The sequence below is a fragment of the Bos javanicus genome, chromosome 10 (genome assembly GCF_032452875.1).
Source record: "Bos javanicus breed banteng chromosome 10, ARS-OSU_banteng_1.0, whole genome shotgun sequence".
Lineage (NCBI taxonomy): Eukaryota > Metazoa > Chordata > Mammalia > Artiodactyla > Bovidae > Bos > Bos javanicus.
In genome coordinates this window covers 60,945,323-60,958,901 of record NC_083877.1, presented here as the reverse complement: position 1 = coordinate 60,958,901, position 13,579 = coordinate 60,945,323, and the positions used below count along the sequence as shown (strand labels likewise).

General features: G+C 38.5%; 1 protein-coding gene across 4 annotated transcripts in view; it reads right to left on the bottom strand.

Annotated features, from left to right (window-relative positions):
• Positions 1-482: 482 nt before the first annotated feature.
• Positions 483-13,579, bottom strand: part of SHC4 (SHC adaptor protein 4) — a 176,695-nt gene continuing 163,598 nt past the window's right edge. For 2 of the 4 annotated variants that reach the window (XM_061428842.1, XM_061428844.1), the window contains 2 exons: positions 4,221-4,474; positions 483-2,824 (listed from right to left, as the gene is read on the bottom strand). In XM_061428842.1, coding sequence (XP_061284826.1) covers positions 2,669-2,824; positions 4,221-4,474 — 410 coding nt within the window. In that variant the 3' untranslated portion in view covers positions 483-2,668. Of the gene's footprint in view, positions 2,825-3,428; positions 3,547-4,220; positions 4,475-13,579 lie in introns of all 4 variants that reach the window. The other 2 variants (XR_009738738.1, XM_061428843.1) reach the window with 2 other exon arrangements.

Below are 13,579 nucleotides of genomic sequence, written 5' to 3'. Positions count from 1 at the left end.
CTAAAAGTTATCATGGTTTTACATGTTACATTTAAGTCCATAATCCATATGAGTTAATACTTACATAAAGTGTGAGGTTCTTTCTTACGCCTACAGATGTACCATTGCTCCAGCATCATTTGCTGAAAGGCTATATCCTTTGCCCAGAGAGTATAATGCCCCTTAGCCTCCCCTCCCAGTGGAGTCCCCAGGGCCGGTTAAGAGCCCCTCCTCTGTAGCCCACAGCTCCTAATAGGCAGCCCTTTCACAGGACTCTGCAGATTCTGTTACTGCTCCCTCCCGTTCCTCCACCACTGGCTGAAGAGCACTGCCTCCTCCCTTGTGGTTTCCCATACTCTGCCCAGACCTTTGTAAATAGTCCCTTTATTAAACTTTTCTCCAGTTACCCAATTTAAGTGAGCCATCTGTTTCCTGTCAGGTCCCTGACACATTCTACAAACGATAAATTTTCCAAATCCCAAACATCAGACATATTCTGTCAATTGTCATAAAGCAATAATCATTTATTTTTTTGAAAAGTTGTTTACAGATATTTATATGCAAATGGATTTCTGCTTTAAGATAGATGAAGATAAGAATGTGACATTAAAATAGCATGCAATCAATCTTCTTTTGTTGTTTCATTTTCTTTTAACTGTGTCTGTGGCTGTAAGTACAGTATTTGCCCATTTAACTACTTATACTATTACAAATACTGATCATCTATGTATACTGCTCACATCAGTCATTCTCTTCGCATCTAACAGCATCAAGAACTCTTTCCTCCACCCAACCCAGTTATCACTCTGCTCAACCAGAATGAGACCACAACCCTGTTAAGGTAATTAGATCACCCATAAATTTCACTGATTTATACCCACGCTGATCCCCTTTACGAGGACAAATAATCAAGAATTATAATGTATGCAAAATTGAGGAAAAATAGATTATTTTCTAGTTGTATAAAAGAAAACAACATATCGAAGAAGCCAATGACAGTGTAAGTAAAATAAAAGCATAAACCTTCACATAATTAGAGTTCAGTGTGCTTAATTTCTGATGATTTCTATCCAAAAGAAGTTTCTCATATTTTATTTAAAATTTAGCAAATATTTCACAATTGCAAAGATTTATCTACATACCCAAGTGAAGTGGAATTAAGGCAATTGTCCAGATAATTCATGATAAAAAAATTCTAAAGTAATGGCCATATCTCTATATGCAAAGCTGTTTTCTGCTACTCAAAATAAGCAAATCTACTTCTATCACCACTACGTACATTTTCCCAAAGTTCCAATGTTTTTAACTGAAAGGCTGCAGTTCTCTGCTATCTGAATGATGAACTCAGTGAGTAAAGACACAGACTAAAGGAAAAAAACTGGTTTCCAGACTAATTATACAGACTGGTTATCAACACTAACCCCCAATAAAGGGGAAATTTGCTTTTTATAAACTCATATTACGGTAGGGCTAAAATGGACCTCTGACTTTACCTAGTCCAGCTCCCTCATTTTATAGATGAGGAATCTGGAGTCTAGACAGATTCAGCAACTTGCTCAAGGTCATACTGAGACCACGTTCAGCGCTTTAACCTACACAATGCTTCATTACCTCATCAGTTTACCAGGTGTGCCAACATGTGGCAAACCTTTCAACTTTTTCATTCAGTGTCTTCTCCCTGGTACATTTTGTCTGGTCATATCTAGAAAAGGTGCTAAGGATACATGTAGATGAGGGACTATGAGTCAGTCACCGCCAATCAAGGGGATATTTCCCCATACTTTAAAATAAATTCAGTACTTTAAATAAGAATAAAACCAATATGGAGACAGACCATGAAAAACTGGTTTGTCATTTTTTTAAATCCATGCACTCACGAGCTCTTTTGGGGAGTCAGGGGAGTGAGGGGGAGAGGAAAGAAGGGAGAAACGCAATGAAACCAGAAATGACTGATACATCTGGCTTCTTTAGCTTGTCATATGTTACATGCAAACAGTCCAAATAGCAAAGATTGAGAAATACTAGGCCAAAGAAGCTGGGCTCCAAGCTTTTAACTAGCAAACGGGACGGGCCAATGAGACAGACCAGTGCTTTCAGTGGCCTTCCATTTGATTCCACTGGCACAGACACAGTCCAAATTCAATGTCAAATTTATTTTAACACTGCAGTGAAAATGCTGCTAAATAGAAAATAAAGTCAGTAACTATTAAGCAAATTGCTTCTGATTTTTATAACAAGGAAAAACTCTTTTGGCAAATGGTTCTATAGTTATAGAATATGAAGACATTTGAAATTTATTTCCCCAATATGAAAATGTCCCCAAATTATCAAGTTGAAAGGCACATACCACTGCCCCAGCAGTTCATTCAAGTTGTCTTTAGCATGTAAAATTTTAATTGTGCTTTTAGCTTGTTCTCAACACAATATGGCCTTACAAAGTGACATCCGTGCATATGTATAACTTCTTTTCAAATGGACACATCCTCTTCCCCTTTTCTGATTTTCACTCTCTGAAGATCAATTTTTCTTAGTTCTTTGTTTTATAAAGGACCTAGTCCATGATGGTCTCAGAAAGATACACTTCACAGTTTGTGCTCTAATGTACCTAGAAACCAAATTTGAATTATCTTTGTGTCCTAATCCAAAGTGAACTTTCCTGAAGCATCAGTGTGATGGTACTTCCAAATGGTCATTTGTTAGGATGCAAAAGTCCTGGATTATTATCTTTTCTCACTGGTTGTTTAAGGCTTACTTCACTTCCAGAAGAGATGATTGGCAAACTATTATCCATGTGATATCTGATAAGGTGGCCAACATTATCAAATACATGATCCTTGGTCCTCACCTTGAAAAGGAAATACAAATGTATTTAGGCAAAATCCTAACAGTTCTGAAAGGGATAAACAACCACAGGGTAAAAACAGACATATCCTTGAATGAGATAACTGGCTGAACAAAGAAAAGTAAAGATACTTTTTAATTCTGTATCCTTTAGTAAACTATTTTCTCATTCCCAATTATCTTTTTAAAGAAACTGTCATTCCCAGTTAGGAAAATGGTAAACACTTGTCCTAATCCAAATTTGCAACCAACTTCTTTGCCATGTTTCTTTCTGATACAGTCTATCATGTCCCTATTCGTATAAATATTTGCGTCACAAAAGTATGACCACCTCTGCTATCTTTGGGTTAGCATGGCATATCTTTATTCATCCTTTCACTTTCAGCCTATATGTGTCCTTAAATCTAAAGTGAGTCTCCTATAAATAGCGTACATATATTTGGATCTTGTCTATTCAGCTATCCATCCAGCTATTCTGCATCTTTTGTTTGGGAAGGTTAATCCGTTTATGTTTAGAGTAATTGTTTATAGAGAAGGACTTACTATTTTGTTCATTTTTCTTGTCCTGGCTCATTTATGTCTACAGGCACCCTCTGCTCTAGCCATACCTCTTTTGGTTTAATATTATTCCACTGCTCTGTTTGCTCCTGTGATCCTTCCCTATGCTCCAAATGTCCACCTTTAAAACGGCTGGCCTCTTTCAAGGTTCATCGTACATGTCAGACCCTGCAAAAAAGCCTTTTCAGTCAGCCTCAACCAAAGCACCCCCTCTATCCTGAGAAATACCATAATGCTTTGGCTGAACCATTCTTATGCTGCTGCTGCTGCTAAGTCGCTTCAGTCGTGTCCGACTCTGTGCGACCCCATAGACGGCAGCCCACCAGGCTCCCCCATCCCTGGGATTCTCCAGGCAAGAACGCTGAACACTGGAGTGGGTTGCCATTTCCTTCTCCAATGCATGAAAGTGCAAAGTGAAAGTGAAGTCGCTCAGTCGTGTCTGACTCTTAGCAACCCCATGGACTGCAGCCTACCAGGCTCCTCTGTCCACTCTCAATTATTTAAGCATCTGTTTTATGACATTACAAGCATCCCAAAAGTAAAGTCTCTGTGTGATACTCGGCAAGTTAACTGTGAATCCCTGAACTTCTATGCAGTAGGTATTCATTTAATTCACTGAATTGCATTAAGAAGGGCAGAAAGAGGCTGCCCTTTAAGTGATTCTCTAGGGTGACTCCCACTCAAACTCCTCCACTAGCTCCTATTTACCACTTCTGCTCCAGCTGGAGGGTTCAAGACAAAGTAAACCTTAACCTTAAACACCCTTCAGTATCAGGTTTTAGACCTATCATTCAGGGTAACCTGAGTCACAAGACTGAAACTGTAGTGTGGGTCAATGATACCTTGCCTTCAGGATCCACCAGGAGAAGATGTTTTGCCTGGCCTCCCTGTAGCCCACTCAGCACGTACTGGCCAGGAGACGTTGCACTCTCTCGAACTAAAAAGTCCCCATCCTTCACCAAAAGGCTCTCTGCCGCTTTCCTGCTCAGCTTGCCATGGTAGCAGTCTTCATTCCGCAGCTGCTGCTTAATGTGTGGCAAAGGATGTGAGCTGGCAGGCTGGGCCGTGGCACCTGGCTGAACAGTTTCTGGTGCTGCTGAAGTCAAAAAATAGAGATACCACCAAGTTACCTCCTCATCCATCCTTTCATTCAGTCATTCGTTCATTCAGAAAATATAACTTGAGGCCCTACTGTGTGCCAGGTACTTTTTAAATAGTGCTATTTCTAGAACAATTGGGGGTTTTGTTTCCAGAACTTCCAATGGGCTCTAATTTAATGGTAGATCCAAACATTGCCTTTGGCTTCTGTTACAGGGAAAGGCTTGCCCAGGTGCAGGAGTTTTCCTTTCAAATGAGAAATGGAACTGACTCATGAGAACTGCTTTCATAAGTGCAGAGAGAGGCTCTTTATGTCCCAAGGGCTGTAGGTTAAGGAGAAAGAGGTTTATGCTGTACCTGGATTATAGATAACTTCTAAAACATTCCCAGATGTTTTGAAAATGCCTACAGTAACTTGGGCTATGCCCACTTTTAGCATCTAGCTTTTTCTTTTAACCCAAATTACCAATGTGTTTCTGAGATGCTTCTGTCCAAAAACTTTAAAGCTATGCTAAAGCTCACAGCATTCCTATTAAATGACCACTCTGCTGTTTTTGTAATTCACCTGCCTAGACAAAGCAGAATTGATCAAGTAGAAGAAGGTAAAACATCAGGGTGGTATGGTCTGAGGCAAGGCCCCATGGCTCTACAGAATAAATGCTATCCAAAGTTGAGAGCCTGGGGGATTAAGAAGGTACATTCAGGTAGCCCGTTACAGTATTACTGGTTCTCACAGTAATAACAACTATTACGTGGTTCCCATTTATTAAGTATGATAGATACTGCTTAGTGCTTTACATATATTATCCTCAAAATCAGACAGGAAGGAAATGGATCTTTAAAAAGATTAAATGACTTACCCAAAGTCACACTGCTAATATGTTGTAGATCAGGGATTTGAAAGAGATCTATCATCAGAGCCCAGGTTCTTAATCACCACACTCTAAGACCCTTGGTTTAGGTGAGAAAATCTTTTCAGTTTCAAAAGTGGTCCAACCACTCTACAAAGGTCTCTAAGTAGATAGCAAGCCCATCAGGATGACATACATCTCCATAAGCAATAACACAAAATTCTTAGGTCTGAATCCTGATAAAAATTATCTGTTTATTTTGTTGGCCATGCTGCACAGCATGTAGGATCTTAGTTCCCCGACCATAATCAAACCCATGCCCCTTGCAGTGGAAGGGCAGAGTCCTAACCACTGGACTTCCAGGGGATTCCCAAAAGTTGTGTTTAATATAGTAAATTTACTAGGAAAATAACCACAGAAATCAGATTTTGTCTTTTTAAGTGCAAAGGCTCTTTTGCGTAGAAGCCAGATTTCTCTTTATAAATGCAAAGGAATGTTTATATACCCTTACACAAGGGTCTCACAAATGAGAAATCCTCTTGACTTTTAAGTTTTACAAGTTACACCAGACAAGTGCCCTGTGGACATAATCCAGTCTCCTGTTAATACATTATAGGTTTTTCCCTATTGAAGAACATCTCTCTGTATATCACAATTTCAACACAGTATTCACCAATATATCTTTTTGCAAATGTCTTTGGTCTGTATCTAATGGCTAAAGATATTCTTCTCTACACACAATCAGGCTCTATCTATTGTTAGCAGGAAAAAGGCTGAAGGAATGTGTCCAGACTTGATGACTAATATTCGTAGTTGGCCTTAGCACTGCCTGCTTTCAGGCGTAATAGAGCACTTCTGATGAGCAGCTACGTGTTTGTTTGTATAAGCAAGCAATGCAGTGTTATGTGAGCGTGAGGGAGATGCACACAGTGTGTTTAGGCACACACATCTGAGTGCATGATGGCTTTGGTTTATTCTGAGATTGTGGAGTGCTCTCGGACAAGGACAAAACAAAAGAAAAACAGACATTATATCATCTTGAAAAGAGGCAATAGATCATGGGTCAGCCTGAGGATATGGACATTATTTTCCTAACGTAGTTTCCCAAATTATTACAATTTCAATCATCCAAACATTTGTTAAAAATATAACTTTTCTAAAAGTTATAAAAGAAAAAGGATAAAAGTGATACCACTCAAATACAAAGGATCATAAGAGACTAAATAATTATATGCCAACAAGTTGGATAACTTAGAAAACAATGGATAGATTCCTAAAAACATACAACCCATCAAGCCTGAATCATGAAGAAATACAAAATTTCAACAGAGGAATTACTAGCAAGAAAATTGAACAACTAATCAAAACCATCCAACAAAAAGAGTCCACAACCAGATGGCTTCACTAGTGAATTCTACCAAACATTTAAAGACTAATTAATGTCAATTCTTCTCAATCCCATCCAAAGAAATAAGAAGGGACATTTCCAAACTCATTACTCTTAATACCAAAACCAAACAAGGACACCACAAGAACAGAAAATTACAGGCCAATATCACTGATGAATATAGATGTAAGAATCCTCAAAGAAATACTAACACACAAAAATCAACAATAAATTAAAACAATCAAGTGGGATTTATTTCAGGTATAAAGAGAGTTCAACATCCACAAATCAACGTGACACACCACATGAACAAAATGAAAGATAAAAACCATATGATCACCTCAATAAAGGCAGAAAAGGCATCTGACAAAATTCAATATCCATTCTGATAAAAAAAACTCTCAACAAAGTCAGTATAGAGGCAACGTACATCAACATAGTAAAGGCCATGTAAGTCCATAACTAGCGTCACACTTAATGGTAAAAAGCTCAAAGCTTTTCTGGTAAGATCAGGAACAAGGATGCCCATTCTCACTACTTTTATTCAACACAGTATTGGATGTCCTAACCAGAGAAATCAGTCAAGACAAAAAATACATCCAAATCAGAAAGGAAGACACAAAATTGTCTTATTTGCAGGTGACATTATATACAGAAAACAACAAAAACTCCACAAGAAATAAAACTACTAGAATAAACAAATTCAGTAAAATTACAGGATACAAATTAATATACAAAAATTAGTTTCACTTCTATACACTAAAAGGAACCAGAGATCAAACTGCCAATATCCGCTGGATCATGGAAAAAGCAAGAGAGTTCCAGAAAATGCATCTATTTCTGTTTTATTGACTACACCAAAGCCTTTGACTGTGTGGATCACAATAAACTGTGGAAAATTCTGAAAGAGATGGGAATACCAGACCACCTGACCTGCCTCTTGAGAAACCTGTATGCAGGTCAGGAAGCAACAGTTAGGACTGGACATGGAACAACAGACTGGTTCCAAATAGGAAAAGGAGTACGTCAAGGCTGTATATTGTCACCCTGCTTAGTTAACTTATATGCAGAGTACATCATGAGAAACGCTGGGCTGGATGAAGCACAAGCTGGAATCAAGATTGCTGGGAGAAATATCAATAACCTCAGATATGCAGATGACACCACCCTTATGGCAGAAAGTGAAGAGGAACTAAAAAGTCTCTTGATGCAAGTGAAAGAGGAGAGTGAAAAAGTTGGCTTAAAGCTCAACATTCAGAAAACTTAAGATCATGGCATCTGGTCCCATCACTTTATGGGAAATAGATGGGGAAACAGTGGAAACAGTGGCTGACTTTATTTTTGGGGGCTCCAAAATCACTGCAGATGGTGATTGCAGCCATGAAATTAAAAGACGCTTACTCCTTAGAAGGAAAGTTATGACCATCCTAGACAGCATATTCAAAAGCAAAGACATTACTTTGTCAACAAAGGTCCATCTAGTCAAGGCTATGGTTTTTCCAATGGTCATGTATGGATGTGAGAGTTGGACTATAAAGAAAGCTGATTGCAGAAGAATTGATGCTTTTGAACTGTGGTGTTGGAGAAGACTCTTGAGAGTCCCTTAGACTGCAAGGAGATCCAACCAGTCCATCCTAAAGACCAGTACTGGGTATTCATTGGATGGACTGATGTTGAAGCTGAAACTCCACTACTTTGACCACCTGATGCGAAGAGTCATTTGAAAGGACCCTGATGCTGGGAAAGATTAAAGGCAGGAGGAGAAGGGGACGACAGAGGATGAGATGGTTGGATGGCATCACTGACTCAATGGACATGAGTTTGGGTAAACTTCAGGAGTTGGTGATGGACAGGGAGGCCTGGCATGCTGCGGTTCATGGGGTCACAAAGAGTTGGACGTGACTGAGCAACTGAACTGAACTATACACTATATAATAAACTATTAGAGAAATTAGGAAAACAACCCCATTTACAATAATGTCGAAAAGAAAAAGATATTTAAGAATAAATTTAACCAGGGAAGTGAAAGATCTGTACACTGAAAACTGAAATTGATGAAAAAAAAAACTGAAGACACCAACAAATGGAAAGAAATTCTGGGCTCATGAATTAGAAGAATATTTTTTAAATGTCCATACTACCCAAAGCAATCTATAAATTCCACAGAATCCTTTATCAAAATTTCAATGGGATTTTTTTTCACACAATCCCCCAAATTTGTATGGAACCACAAAAGATCTCAAATAACCAAAGCAATCTTGTGAAAGATGGATAAAGCTGAAGGCATCATGTGTTCTGATTTCAAACTATATTACAAAGCTGGAAGATCCCCTGGAGAAGGGAATGGCAACCCACTCCAGGATTCATGCCTGGAGAATCCCATGGACAGAGGAGCCTGACAGGCTACAGTCCACAGGGTCACAGTGAGTGAAACACAATCGAGCAACTAACACTAACAACATAGTAGTCAAAACAGTATGGTATTGGCATAAAAACAGGCACATAGATCAATGGGACAAAACATAGAGACAAGAAATAAATCTATACATACAGGGTAAATTAATTTCCAACGAAAGAGCCAAGAACACACAACAGGGACAGGATATTTTCTTCAATAAATGGCGTGGGAAAACTGGACAACCACATGCAAAAGAATGAAACTGGATGCTTATCTTCTACCATTCACAATAATCAACTCAAAATGGATTAAAGAATTTTGCACCTAGTTTTATGTCCCTGGATATGTTCCAGTGTCTCCTGGTTCATACTCTCTGATAACTTGAATAGAATTTGTATCCTACTGTTGTGTGAAAATTATATAAATTTTAATTATGTTGAATTGGTTCATGGTGCTTTTCAGGCCTACCATATCCTTCTACTTTTCTGTATATTCATTCTGTTAATTTTTGAGTTTGATATTGAAAGTCCAATTCAAAATCTTAATTTGTCTACTTAGAAAATTGTAATATATAGTGGAACCGTATGTAACTTTGTTCTATATTTTCCAAGTCTCCTGTAAATGTGTTATCATACTTTCATAATTTAAAAAGTAAAAAAGAAAGAGAAAAAAATGGATTAAAAACTTGAACATAAAACCTGAGACCATAAAACTCTGAGAAGAAAACAAGGGGCAAGCTCCTTGACATCAGTCTTGGCAATGGTGTTTGGATTTGACACTAAAAACACGGGCAACAAAAGCAAAAACAAAAAGTGGAACTGCTTCAGACCAAAAGTCTGCACAGTGAGGGAGACCATCAAAGAAAAGGCAACCTACAAAATGGAAAAAACATTTTCAAATCATCTATCTGATGAATTAATATCCTAAATATATGAACACATGCAACTCAACGTCAAAAAATAAACAATCTGATTTTAAAATGGGCAGAGAAACTGAATAGACATCTTTCCAAAGAAAACACACAAATGGCCAACAGGTACATGTAAAGGTGCTCAACATCACTAATCGTTAAGAATACGCAAATCAAAACCGCAATGAAATTATCACCTCACGCTGGTTAGAATGGCGATCATCAAAAAGACAAGCGATAAATGTTGATGAGAAAAGAGAACCCTTGTGCACTGTTGGTGCGAATGAATGTAAACTGATGCAGCCATGTGGAAAATAGGATGGAGGTTCTTCAAAAACAATTAAAAAAAAAAAAACCTGCCATATGATCTAGCAATTCTACTTTTTAGTATATATCTGAAGGAAATGAAATCATTATCTCAAAGAGATATCTATATCCCCATGTGCACTGCAGCCTTATTTACAATATCCAAGACATGGAAATAATCCTAAGTATTCCACTGGCAGATGAACAGATGAAGTAAATACACAGTGGGACATTATTCAGCCATAAAAAAGAAGGCAGTCTTGCCAACTGCAACAAGGATAGGCCTTGAAGGCATTATGCTAAATGAAAGAACACAGAGAAAGACAGACACTATGTGAGCTGACTTATATGTGAAATCCCAAAAAAACAACTCACAGAAACAGAAAACAGATTGATGACTGCCAGAATCAGAGTGAGGGATGAGGGAAATGGTAAAAAAAGGTATTATCTGAGAGTATGTAAGACAAAGGAAAAGCTACATGTCTATTAAGATACATTACAAAGCCACAGTAATTCATAAATAGTAATCAATACACCGGTAAACAATAAGTGGGCCAATATAAAAAGCAGAATAAAGGCCCAGAAACAGATTCCCATATATAGGAGGAATCTAATAAAATGGAGAGTGGCATTAGAAAAAGAGAAGATTGTTTAGTTAATGTAGTTTGGAAAATTAGATCACTTAGATAAAATTAAGCTAGATCCCTATATCTCATAGAAAATATAAAGTTTAGGTGAAATAAGTTTATTTGGAAATAAAACTACAAAGGCAATAGAAGAAAACATAGTACAAGTTAGATAAAGAGGAGAAAATTGTAAAAGAATAGAAGGAAGATGTAATAAAGATAAAAATGGAAGTCAATGAAACAGAAAACAATAAAAAATTAAATAAAACCTGATTCCTTTGGAAAGAACAATTAAATTAATAAATCTCAAAACTGATCAAGAAAAAAAGAACACAGAAATTACAAATAACAGGAAAGAGAGAAGGCATCCTTCAGGCAATAAAAGGAGAGTATTATGAGAAATTTCATGTGGAATTGACTCTAAATGGATAGAGTGAAATCCTACTAAGTTTTTAAGGAAGTTACATTGCAAAAGAAATCATAGTCCCTTTTAGTATATGGCTTTTTGCCCTCTAAAGCAAACTCCAATTTCTCAAGTCCACATCAACAGGAAATAAGCTGCACAGGTGGTGAAACCCCAAGAAAGGCACTTTATCCCACATCTACTTTAGATGGACATTCGAAGGATAATAGCAGCAACAACCCAGATGACAGTGGACATGGAGATTCTTTCTACAATGCTGAACCAGTCCAAGCAAATCTACTTCTCCACTTCGAGCTCAGGGAGTCTTCACAATTACTGCCTGGCAGGATTTGGTAATCACTATGGACCAGCGATTTACCGTCTGGGCTACCAGGACTCTGTCTGCAATGCAGAAGACCCAGGTTCGATCCCTGGGTTGGGAAGATCCCTTGGAAAAGAGCCTGGCAACCTACTCTAGTATTTTTACCTGGAGAATCCCATGGACAGAGGAATCTGGTGGGCTACAGGTCCAGAGGGTCACAAAGAGCTGGACATGACTGAAGCCACCTTTTTTGTTTAATGGACCAGTGACTGCTGTGTGTTTTATTTGCTTCTCTTCTGGGAATGTGGATTTTTATTGTGGCTATTCTTATTCCTCTTATTCCTTAATTTTGGATGTGGAAGGGGGCAGACAACTTGGCAAATAGGATCCCCATCCAGTCTTGACTGAGAGGACTTCACCATCACCCACGTGTCACAGACTTCAGGCAGGATTCTGTAATTATTTCCTGTATTTGCAAGGTCAAATGTTCTAGGTGAAAATAAGAGTTCACGGATATTTGAGTGGCAGAAAGGTGTGCTGTGGCAGGGACAGTTAATTGTGTATCAATTGTGTATTCTCCCTTTCATTACATTATGGAATTCCTTATTTTTAGCTGGGCACATGGCCACCCAGCTAGAGTAACATGAAGCTAGGTATGGCCCCATGTTTAAGTTCTGCCAATGGCAGGTTAAGAACAAATGATGTCTGCCACTTCTGGGTCATGTCCTTCTTTACTTCCCACTGGTGGAATACAGATGTGATGGTGAGAGTCTGAGCTCTTGGACTAAAGATAGAGGAACTTACCAAAGCGAAGTTCTTAGGCCAGAGATGGAAGCCAGTGTCCAGAATGGCAAAGCTGTTCTGCTACTGCTACTGCTACTGCTAAGTCACTTCAGTCGTGTCTGACTCTGTGTGATCCCATAGACGTCAGCCCACCAGGCTCTCCTGCCCCTGGGATTCTCCAGGCAAGAACACTGGAGTGGGTTGCCATTTCCTTCTCCAATGCATGAAAGTGAAGTGAAAGTGAAGTCACTCAGTCGTGTCCAACTCTTAGTGACCCCATGGACTGCAGCCTACCAGGCTCCTCCATCCATGGGATTTTCCAGGCAAGAGTACTGGAGTGGGGTGCCACTGCCTTCTCCGCTACCATCTATCTTTGGGGCTAATGGGTAAAATAAATAAATTTCAGTCCTTTTTACACAATAGGATTTAAGGGTGGTTTTTTTTTATGGCAGCCAAGACTGAAAATAATAAAAAATAAATTAAACAGTTTCAGTACGAATGATTTCTTTCTGCCTTGTTTGATCAGAATAAAGATTATGTCAGAGCTTTTCCAATAGCAGTGTGACAGGATGAATTGAGGAGCCCTGAAGGCATTTTTAAGATATAATAGGTTCTTGTCTCTGGATTTGTTTTTGTTTTGTTTTAGTGAACTAATTAGTAACTAATCAGGGCAAGGAAGGCTAAGTATGCCTAAAGAAGCTAAAGAGAATTTTTGAGGCAGTAGAAAACATTATAGAGAAAATGTTAAAAGGTGCATTTAAGACATTCTGCACAAAATTATGTATAAAGTTATCCTTACTCCATCTTACTGTGGTGGTGGTTCAGTCGCTAATTTATGTCCAACTCTTGTGACTCCATGGACTGTAGCCTGCCAGGCTCCTCTGTCCATGGGATTTTCCAGGCAATAATACCGGAGTGGATTGCCATTTACTTCGCCAGGGGCTCTTCCCAATCCAGGGATTGAACTCATGTCTCCTGCACTGCAGGCAGATTCTTTATCAACTGAGCTACCAAGAAAGGCCCACTCTGTCTTACTAGATTTTCTTAGATCATTATTTATACTTTTGGGGTTAATTTTTTTTTTTTTTTTGGAGGGAGTGATGATACACTGAAATTA